This window comes from Ceratotherium simum, chromosome 13, assembly GCF_057802395.1.
Source record: "Ceratotherium simum simum isolate JZ-2026a chromosome 13, ASM5780239v1, whole genome shotgun sequence".
Classification (NCBI taxonomy): domain Eukaryota; kingdom Metazoa; phylum Chordata; class Mammalia; order Perissodactyla; family Rhinocerotidae; genus Ceratotherium; species Ceratotherium simum.
Window position 1 is genome coordinate 12,862,275 of NC_141912.1, and position 19,743 is coordinate 12,882,017.

The 19,743-nt window shown below is 47.4% G+C and overlaps 1 protein-coding gene across 4 annotated transcripts in view; it reads left to right on the forward strand.

The window, feature by feature from the left end:
• PHACTR1 (phosphatase and actin regulator 1) overlaps nucleotides 1–16,429 on the forward strand; it is a 500,383-nt gene extending 483,954 nt beyond the window's left edge. For all 4 annotated transcript variants that reach the window (XM_087438011.1, XM_014788747.2, XM_014788746.2 and 1 more), the window contains 4 exons: nucleotides 4,636–4,697; nucleotides 9,377–9,517; nucleotides 11,820–11,896; nucleotides 12,974–16,429. In XM_087438011.1, the coding sequence (XP_087294137.1) occupies nucleotides 4,636–4,697; nucleotides 9,377–9,517; nucleotides 11,820–11,896; nucleotides 12,974–12,989 (296 nt within the window). In that variant the 3' untranslated portion in view covers nucleotides 12,990–16,429. The remainder of the gene's footprint in view (nucleotides 1–4,635; nucleotides 4,698–9,376; nucleotides 9,518–11,819; nucleotides 11,897–12,973) is intronic.
• Nucleotides 16,430–19,743: the final 3,314 nt, after the last annotated feature.

Below are 19,743 nucleotides of genomic sequence, written 5' to 3' on the forward strand. Positions count from 1 at the left end.
ATCCTTGTGTGTTAGAACATTGAAGACAACCTCCCCATCAAGAAGGCAAATTCTAAGTTACTTGGTGCCCTAGAAGCTCACAGACTGTAGGAAGAACCTTCCCTTTGGTGGGCTGTAAAGTTGGAGAAACCGAAAAATTAGAGAGAACTAATGATTTTGAGGAGACTTAGGGTCACCTTTAAACCAAAATTGGCTTAAAAACAGCAAATACTCTATTGATGGCTAAAATAAGGCAAATAGCCATTTGAAAACTGGGACTTAGAAAACATGGCTTTCCATTGCAACTGGCTGCTGTTGATAAGATTCCCCTTCTCTTTGAACGTTAAAGTCCAAGAAAGCATTTCCAAGTGAAAATGCTTTGTGTCCATCTCTCAGGACTCCCATGACTGGGTGATGGTATGCTTGCCTAATGCTCTCATTCAAGAAAAACACAGCCGCCGCTGTGGCTGTCGACAGAACAAATAAACGAGCCTCTTGTTTGGTTCAGGACAGAGATATTTGAGCATGTACAGAGAATCCACTTGGTGCTTAAAATATATATTAAAAATACTAAAAGAAGTCAAATATCTCATGGACACCAGCATACCTCCATTTAGTGGGAGATAGTAAATAATTAAAAAATAAAACCTCTCTGCTCACATCTGCTCTTTCATTACTGCTACTCTCAGCCACACTTTCCTCAAGATGGTCAACAAATAATATTTTTAGTTTAATTCATGACCCTTTCTCCCCACACACACATCCTCTTCTAATTTCTCTCCAGCAAAGAGAAATTTCTGCTATGCAGAGTTCCATAGAAATGCTGTACACACACACTCACACACACACACATACACACACAGACACACACACACACACACACACACACACACACACTTTGAGTGGCAGGGTATTTCCACTTAAACCAAACTAAAATGTTCTTGATTCTACGTTTTTACCTCTCCTCACTGTGGTCTTGTGACTGGGTCAGCGTTGAATGGTTTGCTGAGGGTGAGCTGTGCATTTCCCCAGGGAAGGCTGTGGCGGGAGGTTTGTCGTCTGCAGCTCCTCCAGCGCACCCATCTGTGATGTTTGCCTTTATCAGCATCCTGCCTCCCTCCTCCAGGCCAGCTGCCACTTCCCCACCCTCAGTTGTGACATTTTCAGGATTGGCCTTCCTCAGTCTTGAGTGCACCTCACGTATTTCCTAGGTCTCTAGGAATTTATGTATATATTTTTTTCTAACAAGGGGTGCCCTTAAAAGTTTCTAAGCTGAATATGCTACGAAATGGAATTAGAACTTTTTCAGATGATTTCCATGATCAGGGAAGCACCTGGCCTGTGTGTTGTCTCCCTTTCTGCCCCAATCTGATACCTGATCCATTATAAACTTTCCACTGTTGAAGAGAAAGACAAACAGAAAGCTGTCCATTTATCCCTAAAATCAGAAATGGGGTGCACGTGCTTCCTTCTCCCTCTGCTGCTTCCCCCCCCACACACACATGCCTAATGCAGATCTGTCGTCTTCTGGAGGAAGCTCTAACGGTTTACTTAGGGCGCCACACTGTACTTGTGGCTTCCCACCTGACTCCTGACCTGAAAGAAGCTGAAAACTTCTGGGGGATTATTCAGGTTTCAGAAAATAGTGCTTCTCTCAGCAAGGGCGAGCGTTTTGGAAAGAGAAGGTGGAAAATCCCCAGCTCCCTTCTGGCTTCCTGAAGACACCAGCCCCCACTTCTCACTTGCCCAGATCCATGGGAGATCACGGGCAGGTGCCTCACGATAGGTTTTTATTGCCATCCAGAAAGATACTCAGATCTTAGAGACAGTTACTTGAGTCTAGTTAGCCTGGGGGGCTTAGAGTCAGGGGACCAGAGTGGGCTTAGAAGATTGTCCCCTGGTTCCTTTTTGTTCTCTCTCCTCTTCCTTCTTGTCTTGTTCAAAGAGCTGCAGATTAAAGAACTGCCAAGTTCAAACAGGTTGATCATTTCTGTTTCAAAACTTTTCGGAAAGGAGCTTATTTTTCCCGTTGGTTCTTATTTTTTCTCTGCATTCTGGAACTTTGTTTTCCTAAATATTTTTTTTTAATCTATTCTGATTGTCAACAAGAAATGTTTAGACGTGTAGGAAAACACCCTCAAACAGTGTGTTCTAAAACTTATTTTCTGAGTTTAAATCATTTGAGGGCTCGTCTCTCTGAGGGTGCTGGAGAGAGGTACACAGAGATGTCACACTTCGTCCTCCTCCCGTGGTGGGGCTTGAGAGGCTGGCTCTGGCTTCCAGCCCCACCCTGCCCGGCCTGTAGGTGGTGCTGGCTTTGTTCAGCAGCCAGTGAGACACTGTGCATGTCTGAGCACATAATGAGCTCACTCTGATGATGGGAGCAGATGATGACAATGTGGGCCTTTCTTGGCCGGTCTTCCCAGTTGCCTAATGGGGTTGTCTTGGTACCCTCAGCCTGAGAATTCATGACCCTGGGTTTGTAAATGGCTTTGAACTAAAGGTATAGATTCCACAGCTGGTAGCTGGGGGCCCTGCCAGAGGGACCCCCTTGGTCCAGAGGGACCAAAGAAACACCTGTAGGAGATGAAGGCTCCATGCCTTGTACAGAATGCTGACCTTCATGGCTGGGAAGGGGGACTGTAGGGTGAGGCAGCCCTGACTAGAGTCTGAGGCCAGTAACCAGTAATGAGAGGAGGGCCGGCCTCAAGCAAAACATGACGGGGGAAGAGGCAGCGTATTCTAGTGAGAGAACTATTTGTCTAACTAATTAGCCATGTAGCATGTGACCAGCCACTTAACTCCCCTGGGCTCTCACATCCTCATTTACAAACCGAGAGTGGTAGACTAGGTGGTCTCTCGGGCCCTCATGGCCCTGATATGCTGTGAGTCTGTACATTGCAACTAAGTGCTATGAGCTGCCTTCTGGGCACTCATGATCCAGACTAGACCTTTCCTTCCATCCTCCCTCCCACCTGCAAATGCAGCTGTCTGGGGTCGCCCTTCTGGGTCTTGCTCTCTGCCTCCCAATTTACCTCTGATAAGATTAGTTCATACTAAGATATTAATGGCTGACTAGTTTAGTGGGTTTTTATCCAAGAGAAATTTGCATATTTAAAGGGAACTCGGGGAGGGAGATAGGATCTTTAAAACCAAAAGAAGGAGCTCTCATGTAGGGGTTTGGGGTTCTGTGGAGCCAACTGCAACGGGGACCTCTGGTGATCTCGGCCCACTGAAGGATGTGGGCGTTTCTAGTGCTGCCCCCATACAAGATCCTGAGCCCCACAGGCAGTCAGAGCAGCCAAATCGTGCCCCTGGGGGTTTCGCTCAGGGGCCTGAGTTCTGCTCTGAACTGCCATGTCTCTTCTAGTGGGAGGTGTTGCCACCTTCAGTGTGAGTTGGGTGTGGCTGTGTTTGCTGCTGTCAGGGCCGTTAAGGAGGGGCAGGGTGGGATCCTACTTCTATGCAAAGGGACTTCCCTCTTTTAAAGATCTGTCCCATACTGAGATAGCTGAATTGCAAGTGTGCACTGATACGATAAGTCATTGAAACAATCTAACAACAGTGATTTCAAAATGAGAGAACAAGTGCCCAGGGCGCTCTTAATGCACCCTATGCCAAAATCAGCTGCAAGCAGATTCCTTTTCCTGATACCATTCTAAATTCAGTGGGTGAGAATCACAAGCCTTCTCTGACACAGGTTGACTTTCATGATTTTCTTCAAGCTAGACAATATATAATGCTTATACCCATGCTTCCATTCCAAGGGCCAGAAGGAAAGTGATGTACCCAAGGTCATTCAGTTAGCTTAAAAGGAGAAACAAGCCCACACTCTCTGCCCTCCAAATCTCTGCTGTCTTCCCCAGACCCTCTTACTTACGGCTCTTTAAACATCTGATGAATAAGTCACCCCACATATTAAGCTGAGAACGTTTAGGCACGAAGTCTACTCTACGACACTCCTTACAAGTCTAGATGCAGGCAACTGTGTCCCACGCTGTGGCCTCACACATGTTCTGTGGACTTCTTGGAAGATTCAAACAATTAATGGAATCAAGGCTTACGAAAGGTGAGCGTTTTGAAATTCCTCTTCGTGCAGCCGGCCTTGCGTCTGGCAGTAGCCGTGCCTCTTTTCGTTTCTGCAGCAGGTGACAGGCACCCCCGAGGGGCCGGTCTTCTTTCTCTTCTGCCCCACAGTGCACCAGACACGAGGCCGCATCACAATGAGCCCCCCTTCAGTCACCGTGAGGCTCCAGGCAGAGTTGAGTGAGGCCCCAATCTTGTCCAAAGAAGGGAGCCTCACTTCTCCCCAGACGCCCGTGTCACTGCTAACAGCACCCCCACGCCTTTAGGACCCGCCTCCTTTGCCTTGTGGCCACATTTCTCAACTCAGCATTTCTGTCTGGAGACTCAAAACACCATGTGACATAAAGAAAACAAAATAAGGTCAACCTGCCCATCACCAATTTAAAACAATGCAGGCAGTTTGGAAAGCATCCCCATAAGCAGAAGGATGGCTGGGGTAGTGAACAAGAGCGCTCTCTCCCCCTTTTCAAGCTGGGAGCTGCTGAGCCTTGAGCCTGCAGAGGTTCAGAGGATGCACCTACGTGTGACACTGTTGACCAAAATCAAAAGCTTCTTAAATGTTTCTTTCAGCTCGGAATGAACAAGAGGAACAAGAGGAGAAAAGAGAGATCAAGAGGAGGTTAACTCGCAAGGTGAGATGGTTCTCCATGCTGAGAGCTGGGACAGGAGAGGGTGGGCTGCCCTCCACTCCTGTGCCCCATTGGCCGTGCAGCTGCCTGGCCCATTGGAAGCGATGTTAGTGGTTCCAGTCCTCGGGGTAGAGCATGCAGCTCTCTTGACTCCCCAGGACTCTCCAGGGAACAGTGGTCAACTCAGCTTCAAGACCCTCAGTCCTTTTGGCTGGTGATATTCTATGTTACTTGATTTTGTGACACTCACCTACCCCAAGCAACTTGATGTCACATGCATTATATTTTCACTTACAGTGAATATTTTGTTTTTAAAAATTCACTCTAACCCCATTAAGCAATTGGAAATTCACTATCAAAGTCAGTAGTTCAAATATAACACAGTTATTTGCTAGGACCCTGGGAAAGTATAAGTGTTCCTTGTCTCCCCAGTACTATTTCTTACATATTTGCTAAGAACTATTTGACTTTATTATGTGAAATCCAATTTGAATTACTGAATTAGGAGAATGCCAAAAGTACTGATAAATTTAACAAAGATGTTTGAAAAGCACTTAGATAAAAGTCATAAAGCTAGAATTTTTATATATTTTTAACCCCCAAAATAGATGGCTTGGCAATGCAATGTAGACCCAAATGGATCTAATTCTATGAGTGCCCTCTTTAATAATAAACTCTTATTTGAGGCTATTCTTGGATGATATTGACAAGTTTAATTAATTGATGACACATAAGATATAATACCATATTCTGTCTGACTAGAGTGTTTTTAATCAGCATCCTACAGTCACTGTCCTGAGAGAAAGATACTCAAATCTTAGAGACAGTTAAGAGACCCATTAAAATTAATTTTTAAAAGGTTTATTAATAGATTTTCCTCGCTAGAAATATTACGCAAAGGAAGAAATTCAGAGATCCTGAGATACCATACCAATTATTAAGGTGATGATTTGTGTTTCTCAACACTTTCTCTCCCTTAGAGCATCCCAAACATCTGGTAACAAGCCAGATGCCATCTGAATTAAAAGGAGTGAGATAAACAAGTACCTAAAAGGCCAGATGACTGGCTGACATTCCCTGGTGGGGACTAGAATAAGAGCTAACTGACCTCACTTCACCCAGGCACCCTCACCCCTGTCAGGGGCTGACTCTTACATCCTTAAGACCACCCAGTCTTTGGACACAGGGCATCCTTTTTCCTGAGACTGAGTAGTGAGAAGAAATGAGGGAGATGCATTAGATTGTTCTAAGTGTGTCTTTGAAATGACTAGGATATCAAAAGGAGGCTGGTGCTAACCCCTCATTTCTGATACAGAAATGTCTAGACATTCAGAAAAATTCTAAAATCAGATTTTCATAAAGTTCATTAGAGTTGATTGCTGGCACCCAAAAATTCTCCTAAAGTTTATGGTTTCTTGCTAAAAACTAGTAATAGGAAAATACTTACACGTGCATTTAATTCTCATATCTTTAAAAAGAGTATACGATTTTGCAGAGAAAAACTTGGCTAATTGATTATTTGGCAGGAGGGGGCGAGAGAAGAGAGTTTGCTCCCACACCTGTCTCCCCTAGGATGGGTAATGCTAGGGATAGGTACCCCCAAATGGCCCCTAGTTTTTGCAAGTCTTCAAGACAAGATAAATGCCTCTTCCTCCTCCTGGTTACCTCTCCTTCCTTCTTCCAGGAAAACTACCTTTTCATTTCAGTATTTGCCCTCCCCGGGGCCTGGCTTGGGGAATTAGAAATAATGAGCTTGAGTGAAGGGATAACTGTTTATAAGGGAGAGACTGGGAGAACCTTTCACAGGAATGTGGAGCCTGCCAGCAGGTAGGAAATCCATATCAGCTCCTGGCTCTGGGCCAGTTCTTTTCCTCTTGAGCCTTTATCACACCAAGACCAGATGCCAGTGATGGTGGCTGCTTCTCAGTTACTTACCCTCAGCCCGAGGATTTCCTCAGTATAGTTCTATTTAATTTTAATGTACTGAGAAAAATAAAACACAGTAGCCAATGCTGATAGCAACAGACCATTTTCTTCAGCGAAATTGAGACTAACCTAAAAATTATATGCTTTGTCTTTTAATAAATGCCTGCCTCCCCCGCCCAAAAAAATGCTAGCTAGTTAAATGGCTAGATGAATGGATAGAAAGAAGTGAGGAAGGGAGGAAGGAAGGAAGGAAGAAAGGAAGGAAGGAAGAGGGAGATGGGAGGAAGGGAGGGAGGAAACGCACTTGGGTTGGGTTGTATTAATAGTGGAATCTGGGTCTCAGTTTACTCTTTTGTTGAGTATTTAGTTGAAATGATATTACTGCTGCCATAGATTGAAACATAATGCTGCCAACGCCTGCACCCTACCCCTTCTTCCAGCCCATCACCCCCAGAAAACCAACTTTGGCCACAAAGATCATTTTCTTAGCATCCGAGGAAGGCCCTTGGGTTCACATGCCCCAAGGGCTACATCCAGCCGTGAGCCCGAGGCACACCTCCTGAGCCCCACGTGGCCAGGGGCATGAGCCCACGTGCACAACGGAGAGTCCGGGCAGCCATTGGTTAATGAGTCCACACACCAGCAGCAGAAGTCGGTCCCCTCCACACTCACTGCCTCATACCACTTAGGCGCAGTGCCTCATTGATTTGGAGAGGTCGTGTCTAAGGTCCCCAGGGGATTCAGGCATGAAAACTCGTCCCTGACCCTCAGAGATAGTTTTCTGTTCACTCCAGACTCCGCCACAGACAGTAAAATCCAGATCATGATTTCCAGAAATATAAACTAGGAATTCCATGCTTAACAACCTTTCTCGTGTCATGGTGCGCTTAGAAAATAATACTATTTGTCCAGCACCCCAGGGTAAACCTTGCTAGTCCTTAGAAACACAAACTGGGATTTTGAGTAGAAGTCCTTATTTATCTGGGGTAAATATGGTAAACATTAAATGTTTGTATATATTTTAGTGATAGTACAAAAGCTCCCTGCACTCACATTTTGGAGAACACGTTTTTGGAGTCAGGATGGGCTGCCATTTTTGTTTACAGCAACCTCACCTATTGAGCCTGGGAAATCTGTGATTTCCTGCAACAGGCCACCACGGATGCCAAAATGTCCCGTCCCAGGAAAACTAGGGCCACCTCAGGACAGACTGGAACCACTTTGAGGGGGAACTACATGCAGTCTAGGCAAGTGGACCAGTGCCACAGCCCGGGAGGCCTCTGATCCCCAGATCTTCCCACCACTGGCCAAGGGGGAGCTGCAGGCTGTCTTGGGCCTGTCCAGAGCCTATCAGTACCCGTCACCATTCTATTGAATACCAGCCAGGCAGTCATCTAATTATGCTTTTCCATTGTAGGCCAGTTGGCAGCAAGTTGGAACATTCTGACACCAGCCAAAGCTGTATGGCAGCTGCATGATATAAAGTCAAAACAGCCAGGGTGGTTTGGATTCACTTGTGTGTTTGTTTTATAGGCCTTTGTGGTAAGATTCTATCTTACTGCATCTTCTATTAATAGAATTAAATACAGTCTAGGGCTTAGAGGAGAAATTGCTTTTAAATAACATTGGTTAAATGTGAATTGACAGCATCCTAAAGAGAGAGCAACTGTGTTGTTCCAGAAGAAATAAACCTTGTGACAGGAAGAGGTAATAGAAATGTCAGCCTTATGTTGTTCAAGTACAAAGGAAGGATGCTGGTGGGTGACACCGGGAGGTGGTTAAATAAATATGAATTCTCTTTTACTTGTTTCATTCCTTCACCGCAGACCCATCCAGAAGGCCCATCCCGAGCCTTCCTTAGCATACACGTGGCCCAGCTCTGCATTTGTGGGCTGACCTTTCATTTGAACTTCTTGAGGAGCAGGGTCTCCTCTGACCTCGTAAATCAACATATTTGCATTCCTCAATACCCCAGAGTTTGTGTACTGTTTGCACGTACAGTTTTGTGTGTCTAAAACATACACACATATAAAATGATTTACAAACCCATCTTTCCGAGAGCACTAAATTTGACACATGGATGTGGACTCACAAATCCAAAATATGACAAAATCATTGTGTAAGATTCCTGTCACCTGACAGGAGAAGTAGAACAGTCACAGTAAAATCCACAATGGATTTTTTTTTTAATTTAAATTTTTTTTTCCTTAGAATTAAATTTTTTTTTTTTAATTTATACCCACACAGAAAGATGAGCTGCTTGTAAAGACCAAGACACTGTAGTGTTATTAAGAAAGAGACGGGGGGTCCAGCCTGGTGGCGTAATGGTTAAGTTCATGCACTCCACTTCAGCGGCCTGGGGTTCGCAGGATTGGATCCCGGGCATGGACCTATGCACTGCTTATCAAGCCATGCTGTGACAGGTGTCCCACATATAAAGTAGAGGAAGATGGGCACAGATGTTAGCTCAGGGCTAATCCTGCTCACCAAAAGAAAGGAAAAGACGGCCTGGCTGTCTATCTGGATAGGCCTGAAGATAGCTTGAGGGATAATAAAGCTGTTTCTTAGAGTCCTGGAAAAGTCCCAGGTCCAGGAGTCAGGAGCCCTGGGTCCCCCCCTGGGCCCTGTCCCTCACTCACTATATGATGTGTCTGTTGCCTCTTTGGACCTCACTTTCCACACCTGTAAATTCACAGACAGACCAAATGATCTAAACTTCTCTGCTTGACTGCATCTATCTTTCTCCCTGCCTACAGCTCAGCCAAAGGCCCACAGTGGAAGAACTTCGGGAAAGGAAGATCCTCATCCGCTTCAGTGACTACGTGGAGGTGGCTGACGCTCAGGACTATGACCGCAGGGCCGACAAGCCGTGGACCCGCCTCACCGCTGCCGACAAAGTAAGCAGAGGGGCGAGGAGAGGGGGCCGTGGGTTCTCACGCCTTGCTTTGCTCCTATAATGGCTTTCTCGCTCGCTGCTGGGGAGCCTATATTGAGACCAACAGCCAAGCTGTGGTCACAGTCTGGGTAGCAGGGCACTAAGTGCCCGCTGGGTAGGCTGAGTGCTGCTTCCCAACACCTTACCCAAAGGGCTCCAGATGATCTGCGGACAGGTCACTGAATTGATTCCTCGCTGCTCTGGAGAAGGCATAAGACAGATGCACAATATTGTGCCACTTTACAGGAGGAGGAAAGGCAGCATGGGAGGCTGTGCCAGAGAAACAGAATAGCACTTGTATGGGCACAGAGCAGTACAAGAGCACGGGCTCCAAGCTCATCACAAACCTTCCGTGTAGGGGACGCTGTCCTGGGCACCTAACGGGGCTTCGAAAAACCAAAGGAGACAAAATTGTTGTGTTTGCCATTCTTAAAACCTTAATGAGAGACACAGAACACAAATCACAGAGACAGCAAAACATGCCTCACCACACTAAACTCACATCGATATGGAAAAAAAAGACGAATAATAATCTGAAGCTGAGTTTGTCTTATAAGAAATGCAGTGATGCAAATGATAAGCCATTCTCATCTGTCCATTGGACCATGTACTAAAACGAACCTCTGCTTGGTAATCCTCTGCTATTCTTGTCCAGTCACCATGAGGAGCTGGAGGGCTAAGGGCCTTTTTTTTTAAAAAAAGTCTAAAATAATGACTATGTCCAATGTGCAAGTGACAATAAGGAGACTCTGGGGTACACCAGGGGCCTTCTAAAGAGCCTTTGCCCCATCCTTTCCCGGGGCCAGTGGCTTCCTTACACGCGATACAGGAGGAGGTCGTCTATAGCCTAGACTCTGGCCAGATCAAGGAATTGCAGGGAACAGGAGCACAGGGAAGCTGCTGTTCTTGGGTGAGACTGACGTGGCCAGAGGCAGAGAGACCTCCCAGAAATGCCTTTCACATGCTGAGTCAACCCCACAGATCCTCATGAATGGAAAACTCTGCCCTCTTCTTAAACATAGCACTCATATCTTCCCTCTACAGGAATTTGTGGTAAACAATCCCAGGAACTGGCACCACCATGCACAAGACAGACAGATGCTGTGCCCCAGGCACTGTGTCACATAAGTGTGAAAGGAGGAAGGGGCCTTGGCCCTGGTTCTCTGGTTCTCTTATGTGTACACTTTCACTGCAGTCTGCTTGCTTACCAAGGAGGAGGGTCTCAGCAGATGTCCAGGGAAAGTACAAGATGTCTCCACATGCACGTGCTAAAGTTCTGAGAGGGTGTTAGTCAGGGAACTATCCAGTTCCTCAAAGGCTGCTGGGGACAGAAGAACAGGAAGCAGTTCCCCCCTGAAGCTGATAAACAGGCACTTAAACCCAAGCATGAGCGTGCCTTCCTTCCCGAGGGCGAGCCACCCTGATCCTACCTAAAGACTTTTCCAGCCTCAAACTCTCAGTGCCTTCATCTATTCCCATCAGAGCAAATATCAACCTTGGCGAGAGCTGTGGGAAAGGGCACATGTTTAAAATTTCAGCCCCCAAGGAAGAAGTGAGGTTTTCTCTAACCCCAGACATTCTTCTAGTCCAGTCTCTCCTCACCTCTCCTTGCAGTCTGATCACCCAGCCCTCCCTGCTTGGCTGCAGCCACATCTGTGGGCAGTGCTGTGAGGATGAGGTTATTCAGGTTTACCTCAGAATATCTGAAGTTATTCAGAACATAGCCCACACCCTTTGTGGTGAAATATATCACCTCGGAGTCAATAAAGTTATAAAAGAGCAAAGGCTTTATAAATCAAAGGGAAAGGGGGAGCTGGACCTCACCCATTCCCTTAATTTGGTTGGGAAATTTGATCCATCCTTTCTAGAAGTATCCTTTTTTGAGGCATCACTGTGCCTGTGATGAGCTTGGATTGTTTACCTAAGGAAGATGAGAGGTTGACATTTAAATGTGTACTGGGGACCCCAGGAGTGTGGGGCAGGGGCACGTGCACTGTGGATGGACCAGCTCTGTCAAGAGAGGAAGATGGAGACGCTCTGAGTAATATCCCAATATCATCATTTGCAATTGAGATTTGGGGGGGAGTGGGGCGGTTCTTAGTAGGGTCTAAAGGATATCTCAGGTGATTTCTTTCCTCCCAGTGGAGGAATCCATTTTACGCATTTGTATGGCTTTGTTGAAGAAATATTGTTAGAAATAAAATAAAAAGTGAACTCCTTTCCATCTGCCCCCCTGTGTATTCATGGGCTTCTCTTCATTCCAGGCTGCCATTCGAAAGGAGCTCAATGAATTTAAAAGCACTGAAATGGAAGTTCACGAATTGAGTAGACATTTAACAAGGTTAGTATCGAGTTGGGTTTTTTTTCTCTCCAGTTGTAATGTTTACTTCCAAACTAAACTATCCTGTCTGCTTCTGGATCACAGGCCATGTGGTGGGTGCAGTGGGGAGAAGATAGAAGAAAGGTTGACATGAGGTTCCACTGTGGTTCCTGAAACTAGGGGAAGGGACAGGAAAGGCCCAGGCTAAAAGCAGCCTTTTGAAAGCCTAGGTTTTTTTTTTTTGGTGAGGAAGATCAGCCCTGAGCTAACATCCATGCCAATCCTCCTCTTTTTGCTGAGGAAGACTAGCCCTGGGCTAACATCTGTGCCCATCTTCCTCCACTTTATATGGGACGCTTCCACAGCATGGCCTGATAAGCGGTGCATCTGTGCGTGCCCAGGATCCGAACCCAGGCCGCCAGCAGCGGAGTGCGTGCACTTAACCACTATGCCACGGGGCCGGCCCTCTGAAAGTCTCGTTTTTAACTCATCCAAACTCAAGATCTAAGGGCCAGACCACCAGTAACCCAAAGTGGGTTTTCATGAACACTTAAGCTGAAGAGAAAAGATCATTCATTGCCAATTTACAGCCAGTTAGCAGAGGCCACACCTGGGCAACATACCAAATCCACATGGTACTTCCCAAGTGGGTTCACTTCGGTGATTCCATCTCATTCTGAAGCACGGAGAGATTTAAGGGGCTTGTATAAGGTCACATGGCCAGTTAGTGATGGAGCCATTGACTTAGTTCTCACAACTGTCTCCTTTGTGAACCTTTAGAGGAACAGTGCCTGGACTTGGAGACTCAAGGTTGGGTTCTCCACCTTGGGCTGAGTCCAGGCTGAGGGCATGGGCTGAGCACCACCAGGGCCATCCCATTTGGCCCTCAGGAGCTCCAGATTAAATCACTCCAGAACCAAAGGTGAATTCGGTGTGCCTCACGGACTTGGGGAGTTCTGTGGGGATGTGCCTCTGGTTGGAGACTTAAATCTCCCTGTTGCTGTCAGAGACAAGGAATCTGAGGATGGGAAGTCTGGGTTGTCAAATCTGACCTCTTTGACAGCCTCTTGGTCTTGATTTAATTATTTGTTTTCCCAGGTTTCACCGACCTTAACCATCGAATTCCTCTTGAGTGCTATGCTGTCTTCAAAACATAAATTTATAAGAACCATAAGTGCTGGTATTTATTCACTTCCCCATTACGATGTAAATCTTCTGAACTGCCTTTTTTAAAAAGAAGGAGAAGAAAAATAAAAGGAAACACAATCAGGATTCTATTTGTGAAAACGCGATGGTTACCGCTCCGTGGTCAGAGCCACTGGCACCACTGCTGATACTGAACTGCATCCCACCCCCAGCAGGGCCGAGGGCACCGGCACGGCCTCACTGAAGACTTTCTGGCATTCGGAGCAGTCCTGGTCCTCTCCGGCCGGGCCCAGCAGGCGCCATGTTCATTTAGGCTCCAGTGAACCACTTCCTCGAAAGTATCTGTCACCTGAGTCCAAAGAAAGTTGAGGCGGTGGGTTTGGCCAGGGGATGACCACGCAAAGTAAATGATCTGTTTGGCCTTCTAGACTTGGCCAAACGCACTGGCTCCAGGCATGGCATCTGGTTTGGGGGCCCCTTAGAAAGAGGATGCTGAGAGGGAGCACTGTTTTCAGTTGCCCCTGTCCTTTCTCTCCCTTCAGCCATCATCCATGCAGTGAACAAAAGGGAAGAGCCCTTTTCTGGGGGAGTCTGTGGTTGACTGTCGGTCCTAAGAGTGTGTGTGCTCCAGGTGTGGAAGGCTGGCACTGAGCACCCATCCTGTCCCCTCAGACTGAGCCGAGCTGCCTTCCAGGAAGCTCTGGTTCAGAAGAGGAAAGCTGTCGTCTGCTCAGTTCAAACTAATTAACCCATCATATTAAAAAAGCCAAATGTCACAGGTGATCTTATGCACACAAACAGCCATTGGTAAGGTCTTCCTCTGGTAGTCACGCGTATGAGCGCAAAGACCCTATTAGGGCATAAAGTCTGGAGTAAGAAACTCTGCTTGGCTGATGTTCCTCATTTTCTCAGCGTGCCCCCGGGCCGGTGACTGTATGGCTTGGAAGTTAATGGCCTCTGAGTATAGGACTGATGCATGCAGGCTAGAAACCATTCCTGAAAGACTGGCTTTCCAGTCACTGATGGACTCTTCCTCTAGACTACTTGATGGCCTTCGAGTCTCCTTTTTTTGCACTGAAGAGTTTCTATGGAGAAGCCCCAGGGTTCGGCATATGGCAGAATCGTGCAAACACCAGCCATGCCCGCAGTGCTGTACTTCCACAGCTGTTTATCCAGAGAGACTCCTTCCTCTCTCTCATGCTGGTGAGGGTGATTGGAGAAATAGTGCTAACTGTCCTTCTCACTTGGGACCACAGGAAAGCAGTGCTCTGTCGACAGGGGGACACTGAGGGTAGGATGTGCAGTGAGAGGAAGGACAACTCCCAACCCTATAGCAACCCACTGCAGTTTCTTTTGTTTTGTTTTCCTTCCTGACAGAGCTTGTAGGGCCCTCCATGGCAAAGCTCTGCCTGGCCTTCTGCAGTGGCCTCATAGTTAACCACGATCTTTCCAGGTGATGGCTCACTCTCCACCACACATGCCCAGAATTTAGAAAGATGCCAGCGTGGCCTTCACAAAAAAGAGTTAACCAGTCCCCACCCCGAACTGTGTGGGAAGCAAGTTACTCTTGGGATGCCCACCCACCAATGAGGCCATTTAATGTTCTGCAGGCATTAACCGCTCCTGTGGCCAGCATTAACCCGGGAGCTGTGCATATTTTTGCGGGGAGCTCAGGGCAGTTCTTTAGGCAGTGCCCACCAGCTGTTGCAAAGCTGTCATATGCTTTCCTCGCACCCCCTGGAGTGAGCATGCCACTGGCCACCCCCAGGAGTCCGCCATCACTGGATCCTTTTCTCATTGAATGTTGAATCTGAATAGTTACTGCCGTGGGGAGAGGTATTGTTCAGGGAAAATGTGGTCAGGATGTTAGTGTGGCTATAAACACTGTCTTCCCAAAAGGCTTACTGACGTTTGAATGTGCAAATGGTATGATGAAAGATATAGGGCTCTTTGGTTTAACTTCTCTATGGCCGGCACATGTTCTAGGCGGAGGTGCCTGCCTTGCCAGGATCTGAGTCTGAGCTTCCTCTAACTCACAGCTGTGCGTCAGGCAGCTTGCAGCACCCTGGCATGATGGTCACACCTTCCCCTGGCCCAGGAGCAGAGTCCTAAGGGAACTCATTCCATTGCCTGGACTACTCCTACGAAGGCCAGTGACGTCTCTGCTGGCCTTGGTTCTTGGGTCTTTCAGATTCCCTGGGAACATGATGCCAAAATCAATTTCCCTGCAGCCAGCCAGCTAGCCAGCAGTCCAGGTTTTCCCCCCAAAGTGCCCTATTGTTGCAGTCCACTTTGTGCATGGAAGAAATTGAGCACAGTTTCTACTTCTCTTCCTGCAGAGCACCCTTTTCCTGAAGTCACTTGCATGGAGATAGGGGTGCACCTCCAATGCCACTGCAAGCTCACCCACCATCGAGGTGGGCTATTTCCAGCCCATTGTAAGTGGCTGGGCAAACTCAACAGACCACAGAGTGGGGCCCTCTGCTGTCTCTTTCCTTTCTTGAAATCTTGAGGTCTTTATAGAAATCTATCCAAATTTCTTTTTTGCCACATTGTTACAGCAACTGAAAATGTGTGTTACCTTCAAAGATGCCAATTTGACATTAATTAGGAAAGAAAAAAAGAGAGATGGGCTAGGTGATTTAAAATACATCCCTTTTCTAAAAAAGCTGTAGTTTGCAAGTGAAGTTTTATCTCGAGTGTATAAATTCCCAGCTGAGCCTTTTGTCATTTGGACTAGCAGAAGAGGAAAAATGTGAAATTTCTCAAATCAAAATGTTTCCCTCTCAAAATCAGACCTTGCCCCGACCTCCCCACCCCATTCATGACAGAAGAGACTGCCATCTGCCTACTTGCTCTTTCGAAATCGCTGATATATTCCTCCCCAAAACTATCCCTCAGAGCCCTGTAAAACTTTTAAAACTTTAGCCTTTATGTCAGATTAGAGAAACCAAACAATGTGACAGTAGATGTGATGAAAACTTCTGAGTTTATTTTTCTCCCGCTTATGAACGTGTATTTATATTTGCCGAATGAAAATCGTGGTGTGTGCTTTGATGAATGGAATTTCAGGCTCTCCCTGTGCACAGCCAGTGGGCAAAGGTCACCTGAAATGACTTTTTCTTCCCATTTGTCTGTTAATCCCCAAACCGGTTGCTTTTTCGAGTTGCTTCCCGGGTGTCTGTACATAGTTTGTCTTTGTATGGGAGCGCTCTCCCGTGTTCTAATTTAACAGATGACGGCTGTATGAGGAAGACCGTGTAAATAGAATACAAAGTAAACTGGATCTCTATGGCCTAGGTTTTGTACATACAGAAACTGCATGGTATTTAAATTATTGTTTGTCTCTGATGATGTATGCAGTTTCTTTAAAAACAAACCGAAAAAAAAAAAAGTCTAAAAAAAGTCGTTTCCTTGACTCCTGTGTGTTTTATCAACCACCAGCAGGAACCACCAATAATACTCAGTTTGGCCGGGGAAGGGGGTTGGGGGAAGGAGTAAGTCAGCTCATCAGCAAAGGAGTAAGAGTTATGGAGATACAGTATAACCTCAGGGATCTGGTGTTAGTCGGGGAAGGAAGGATTGTTGCACATTAGTTAACTCTAGATAACTGTTGTATGCTAGGACTTTTTTTCTTCCAAACACTTTGTTAAGAATATGTAAAATGTATTGCCCAACTGTCTGTCCTTTAATAATCTGGGAATGATGAATACAAATTACCTTGTTAAATCACTCAGAGTCGTCTCCCTAGTATCAGATATCAGACAGCCTTACGTAGCAGCAATGCCTTGGGGGGCCTTTGGGGTGTCACTGCCCAGAAGCAAAAGCCCCAGACAACTTTGCTCTTTGAGTATGTACAACTGTCTTCTTTCTTGAGAAGGCTGAGTATTTGTCCTGTAGAGCAAAGAGCTTTATCGCTTAACCTTCTGGTCCGAACTTGTCTTTTTGAAGGTTTTGGGGGAAGCAGGAAGGGCTGCATTTCAGGGGGGGGAGACTGCTGGATGGCAGACCCTGGGTCTGGCAACGCAGGAAGGTGGCTCTGGGAGAGAGGGAAGAGCACAGCGCTGCTCCCCTGCCCCACGGCCAGGGATCACCCCGGCGTCTTGTCAAAGTGCAGATGCCAACCCAGTAGGTCTGGGTGGGGCCTGAGAGTCTGCGTTTCTGACTCGCTCCCAGGGCATGCTGATGCTGTTGGTCCTGGAATCACATTTCTGAGTAGCTAGGGCTTCGCAGAACAATCCAAAGGCAGCTGCTTTTCCTTTGCCTGTGACTCTCCAGCCTCGGAAAATTGGAATGCCCATGTGCGCTGCTTATTTCTTTGCTGAGCAGCAGCTGCGAAGCCCCCAGGGGATGTCAGTGTCCTGCAGCATTGCATCAGTGTCTGGGCAAGCTCTCGCCTGTGCAGGCTGAGGGTCGCTGCAGCAGCAGTGGCCACAGGAGAGGGCGAGTGGTTTACAGCAAGGATTGCAGGTTCTAGGCTAAGAGCTTCTCCCTCTGTCTGCCCTCTCCTCGCCTCCAGAGCTCTCTGACTTTAATAAGTCTAATCTGTAGAACTTGACTGCAGTTATGTAGGGGAGTGAAAAGGCTAAAGAAAGCTCTGGTAGAGCCCCCAACAGGCTCTGCCTTGCAAGAGGGAAGGAAACTGGCCACCATCCTAAGAGCAAGCCCTTTCCTAAGTAAACAAAAGTCATGGCTACTCCATCTCCAATAGGCAGAGGTGCCTGCTGTGTCCCTCCTCAGCTCTGTTTACCCCATCCTGTGACAGAGAAGTGGTGTCTCTCCCTTGACACCTAACTAACTGGGCAATTTTGGCCAAGTCATTTGATTTCTCTGGGCCTCAATGTCCTCATCTGGAAAGTGGGGGCACTGAAATAGATGTCCTGTATTAGGACATCTATTAGGACATCAGCTTTCTATGATTTGGGTTTATCTGAATTTTTAAAACACTAAACTTAGCCCTTAGGAAAGAGTAAGCTTTAGGGAAGTCCTGCCGAGGCAGGCTCTGAGAGAATAGTTTGGATTCCTCTCCTTCAGACCACCTGCAAGTCTGACATGCTGTGCCCGCCACCTCTCCCTGCCCTGGGTTGGCCTCCTGGAGGGCTGGTAGGCACGGGACCTGCCCTCTAACACGTGTCTTCATGGGGGCTTATCCTGAAGCTGCTATCAACCAGATTACCCTATGTCGTCCTGCCTCCCCCTTCCTCTGGGCAAAGCACCCTTTCCAGGCTTGTGGGCCTCGGGCAGTGATGCTTATGACACAGCCTGTTGTCCTCTACAACACCCCAAGTTTGAGGACACTTCAGTGATATGGTTACTTACATCTGATTATTAATCCAAACGACAAGTCTGACGCCGGAAACACTCCCTGGCCGGCTCTCCACAGGTCCGAAGTGCTCTCCTGGCCTCAGATGACTCCATATCTACAGCTATAGCTCAGATTTGCCCTGAGTGCCTGACCCAAATATCACAAAGCAGCAGTGTAGTGTAGACGTTGAGAGCATACGGCACTGAGCCCAGGTGCCCTGGGGTCAAGTTCTGGCTCCACCCTTACTAGCTGTGTAACTTTGGGCAAGTTACTTAATCTCACTGTGCCTCTGCTTCCTCATCTGTGAAATGGGATGCATGGCGCCTATTTTATAGGGCTATTAGGATTAAATAAAATGGTATGTGTAAGGTGCTTAGCACGGTGTCTGAAATGTTCACGGTTACCTTTGACATATGTCTCACAAGCCTTCAAATTCCATATGTCCCACAATATTGTTTTCATATTTTCAAACCCTGCCCCTCTATCCCAATCCTGTCCCTCCTCTCTAATTTCCTTTTTCAGTGAATGGCGTTACCTAGAAGTCGCCTTCTCCTTTCCACTTCCAGCTGATCATCAGTTCTAGAACTATTCCACTGCTCTTTAATTAAGGCCCTCACCTCCTGCCTGGATGAGTGCAGCCATGGTCTGCTTGCCTGTGGCTGTCACCAGTCCCTTCCTGCTGCCAGAGTCCTCTGTCCAAGCACAGCCTTGCTCGCACCCCCCTCCCGCTCGACATCTCCCGTGGCCCCCACTGTCCCGCTGATAAAATCCCAGTCTCCGGTGGGCCATCCTCAGTGCCCATGTGGCCCGTCCCGGCCACGTACCCCTGCTCAGGGGTCCTAAAGCAGGTCCCTGGGTGTGTGGCCCTGGAGCCCTGCTACGGGGCTGCTGATGTGGCCAGACCGTGGTGATGACCTCAGGGACAACCAGGGCTAACGCGGCTTCGGGTACTGAGCCCTAAGCTTCCCTGTGCGGAGTCCAAGAGAGGCCTCACTAGGTGACCTGGGAACTCTAACGAGGAGCCAGAGTGCTCACGTGTAAAAAAAACACACATAGTGTGAGCAAACAGCTGTCCCAGGGGGTGCCTGACGTGTGGCACCCCTGATTCCTAACTCCAGCTATCTGGACACTCAATTCCTGTTGATGCTGCCACTCGCGGCCCCCAAATACGAAACGCTCACTCAGTCCCTGGCACTGGGCTCCTCCAGTTCACGCACAATTTTACTTCATCCTTACAGTGGCTTATGGCGTTCAAACCCCGGTCTGTTTGACTCTAAAGCATCACTCTAACCTCCCTGCCAGGCCCAGGCAGGCACTGCTTTGCCTCCACTTTCTTGAGTTCACACTTTCTCAGCTTTCCATCCAGTTATCCCAGTTGCCCGTCTTAAGTGATAACATCATCTTCTGACGCCGAGAA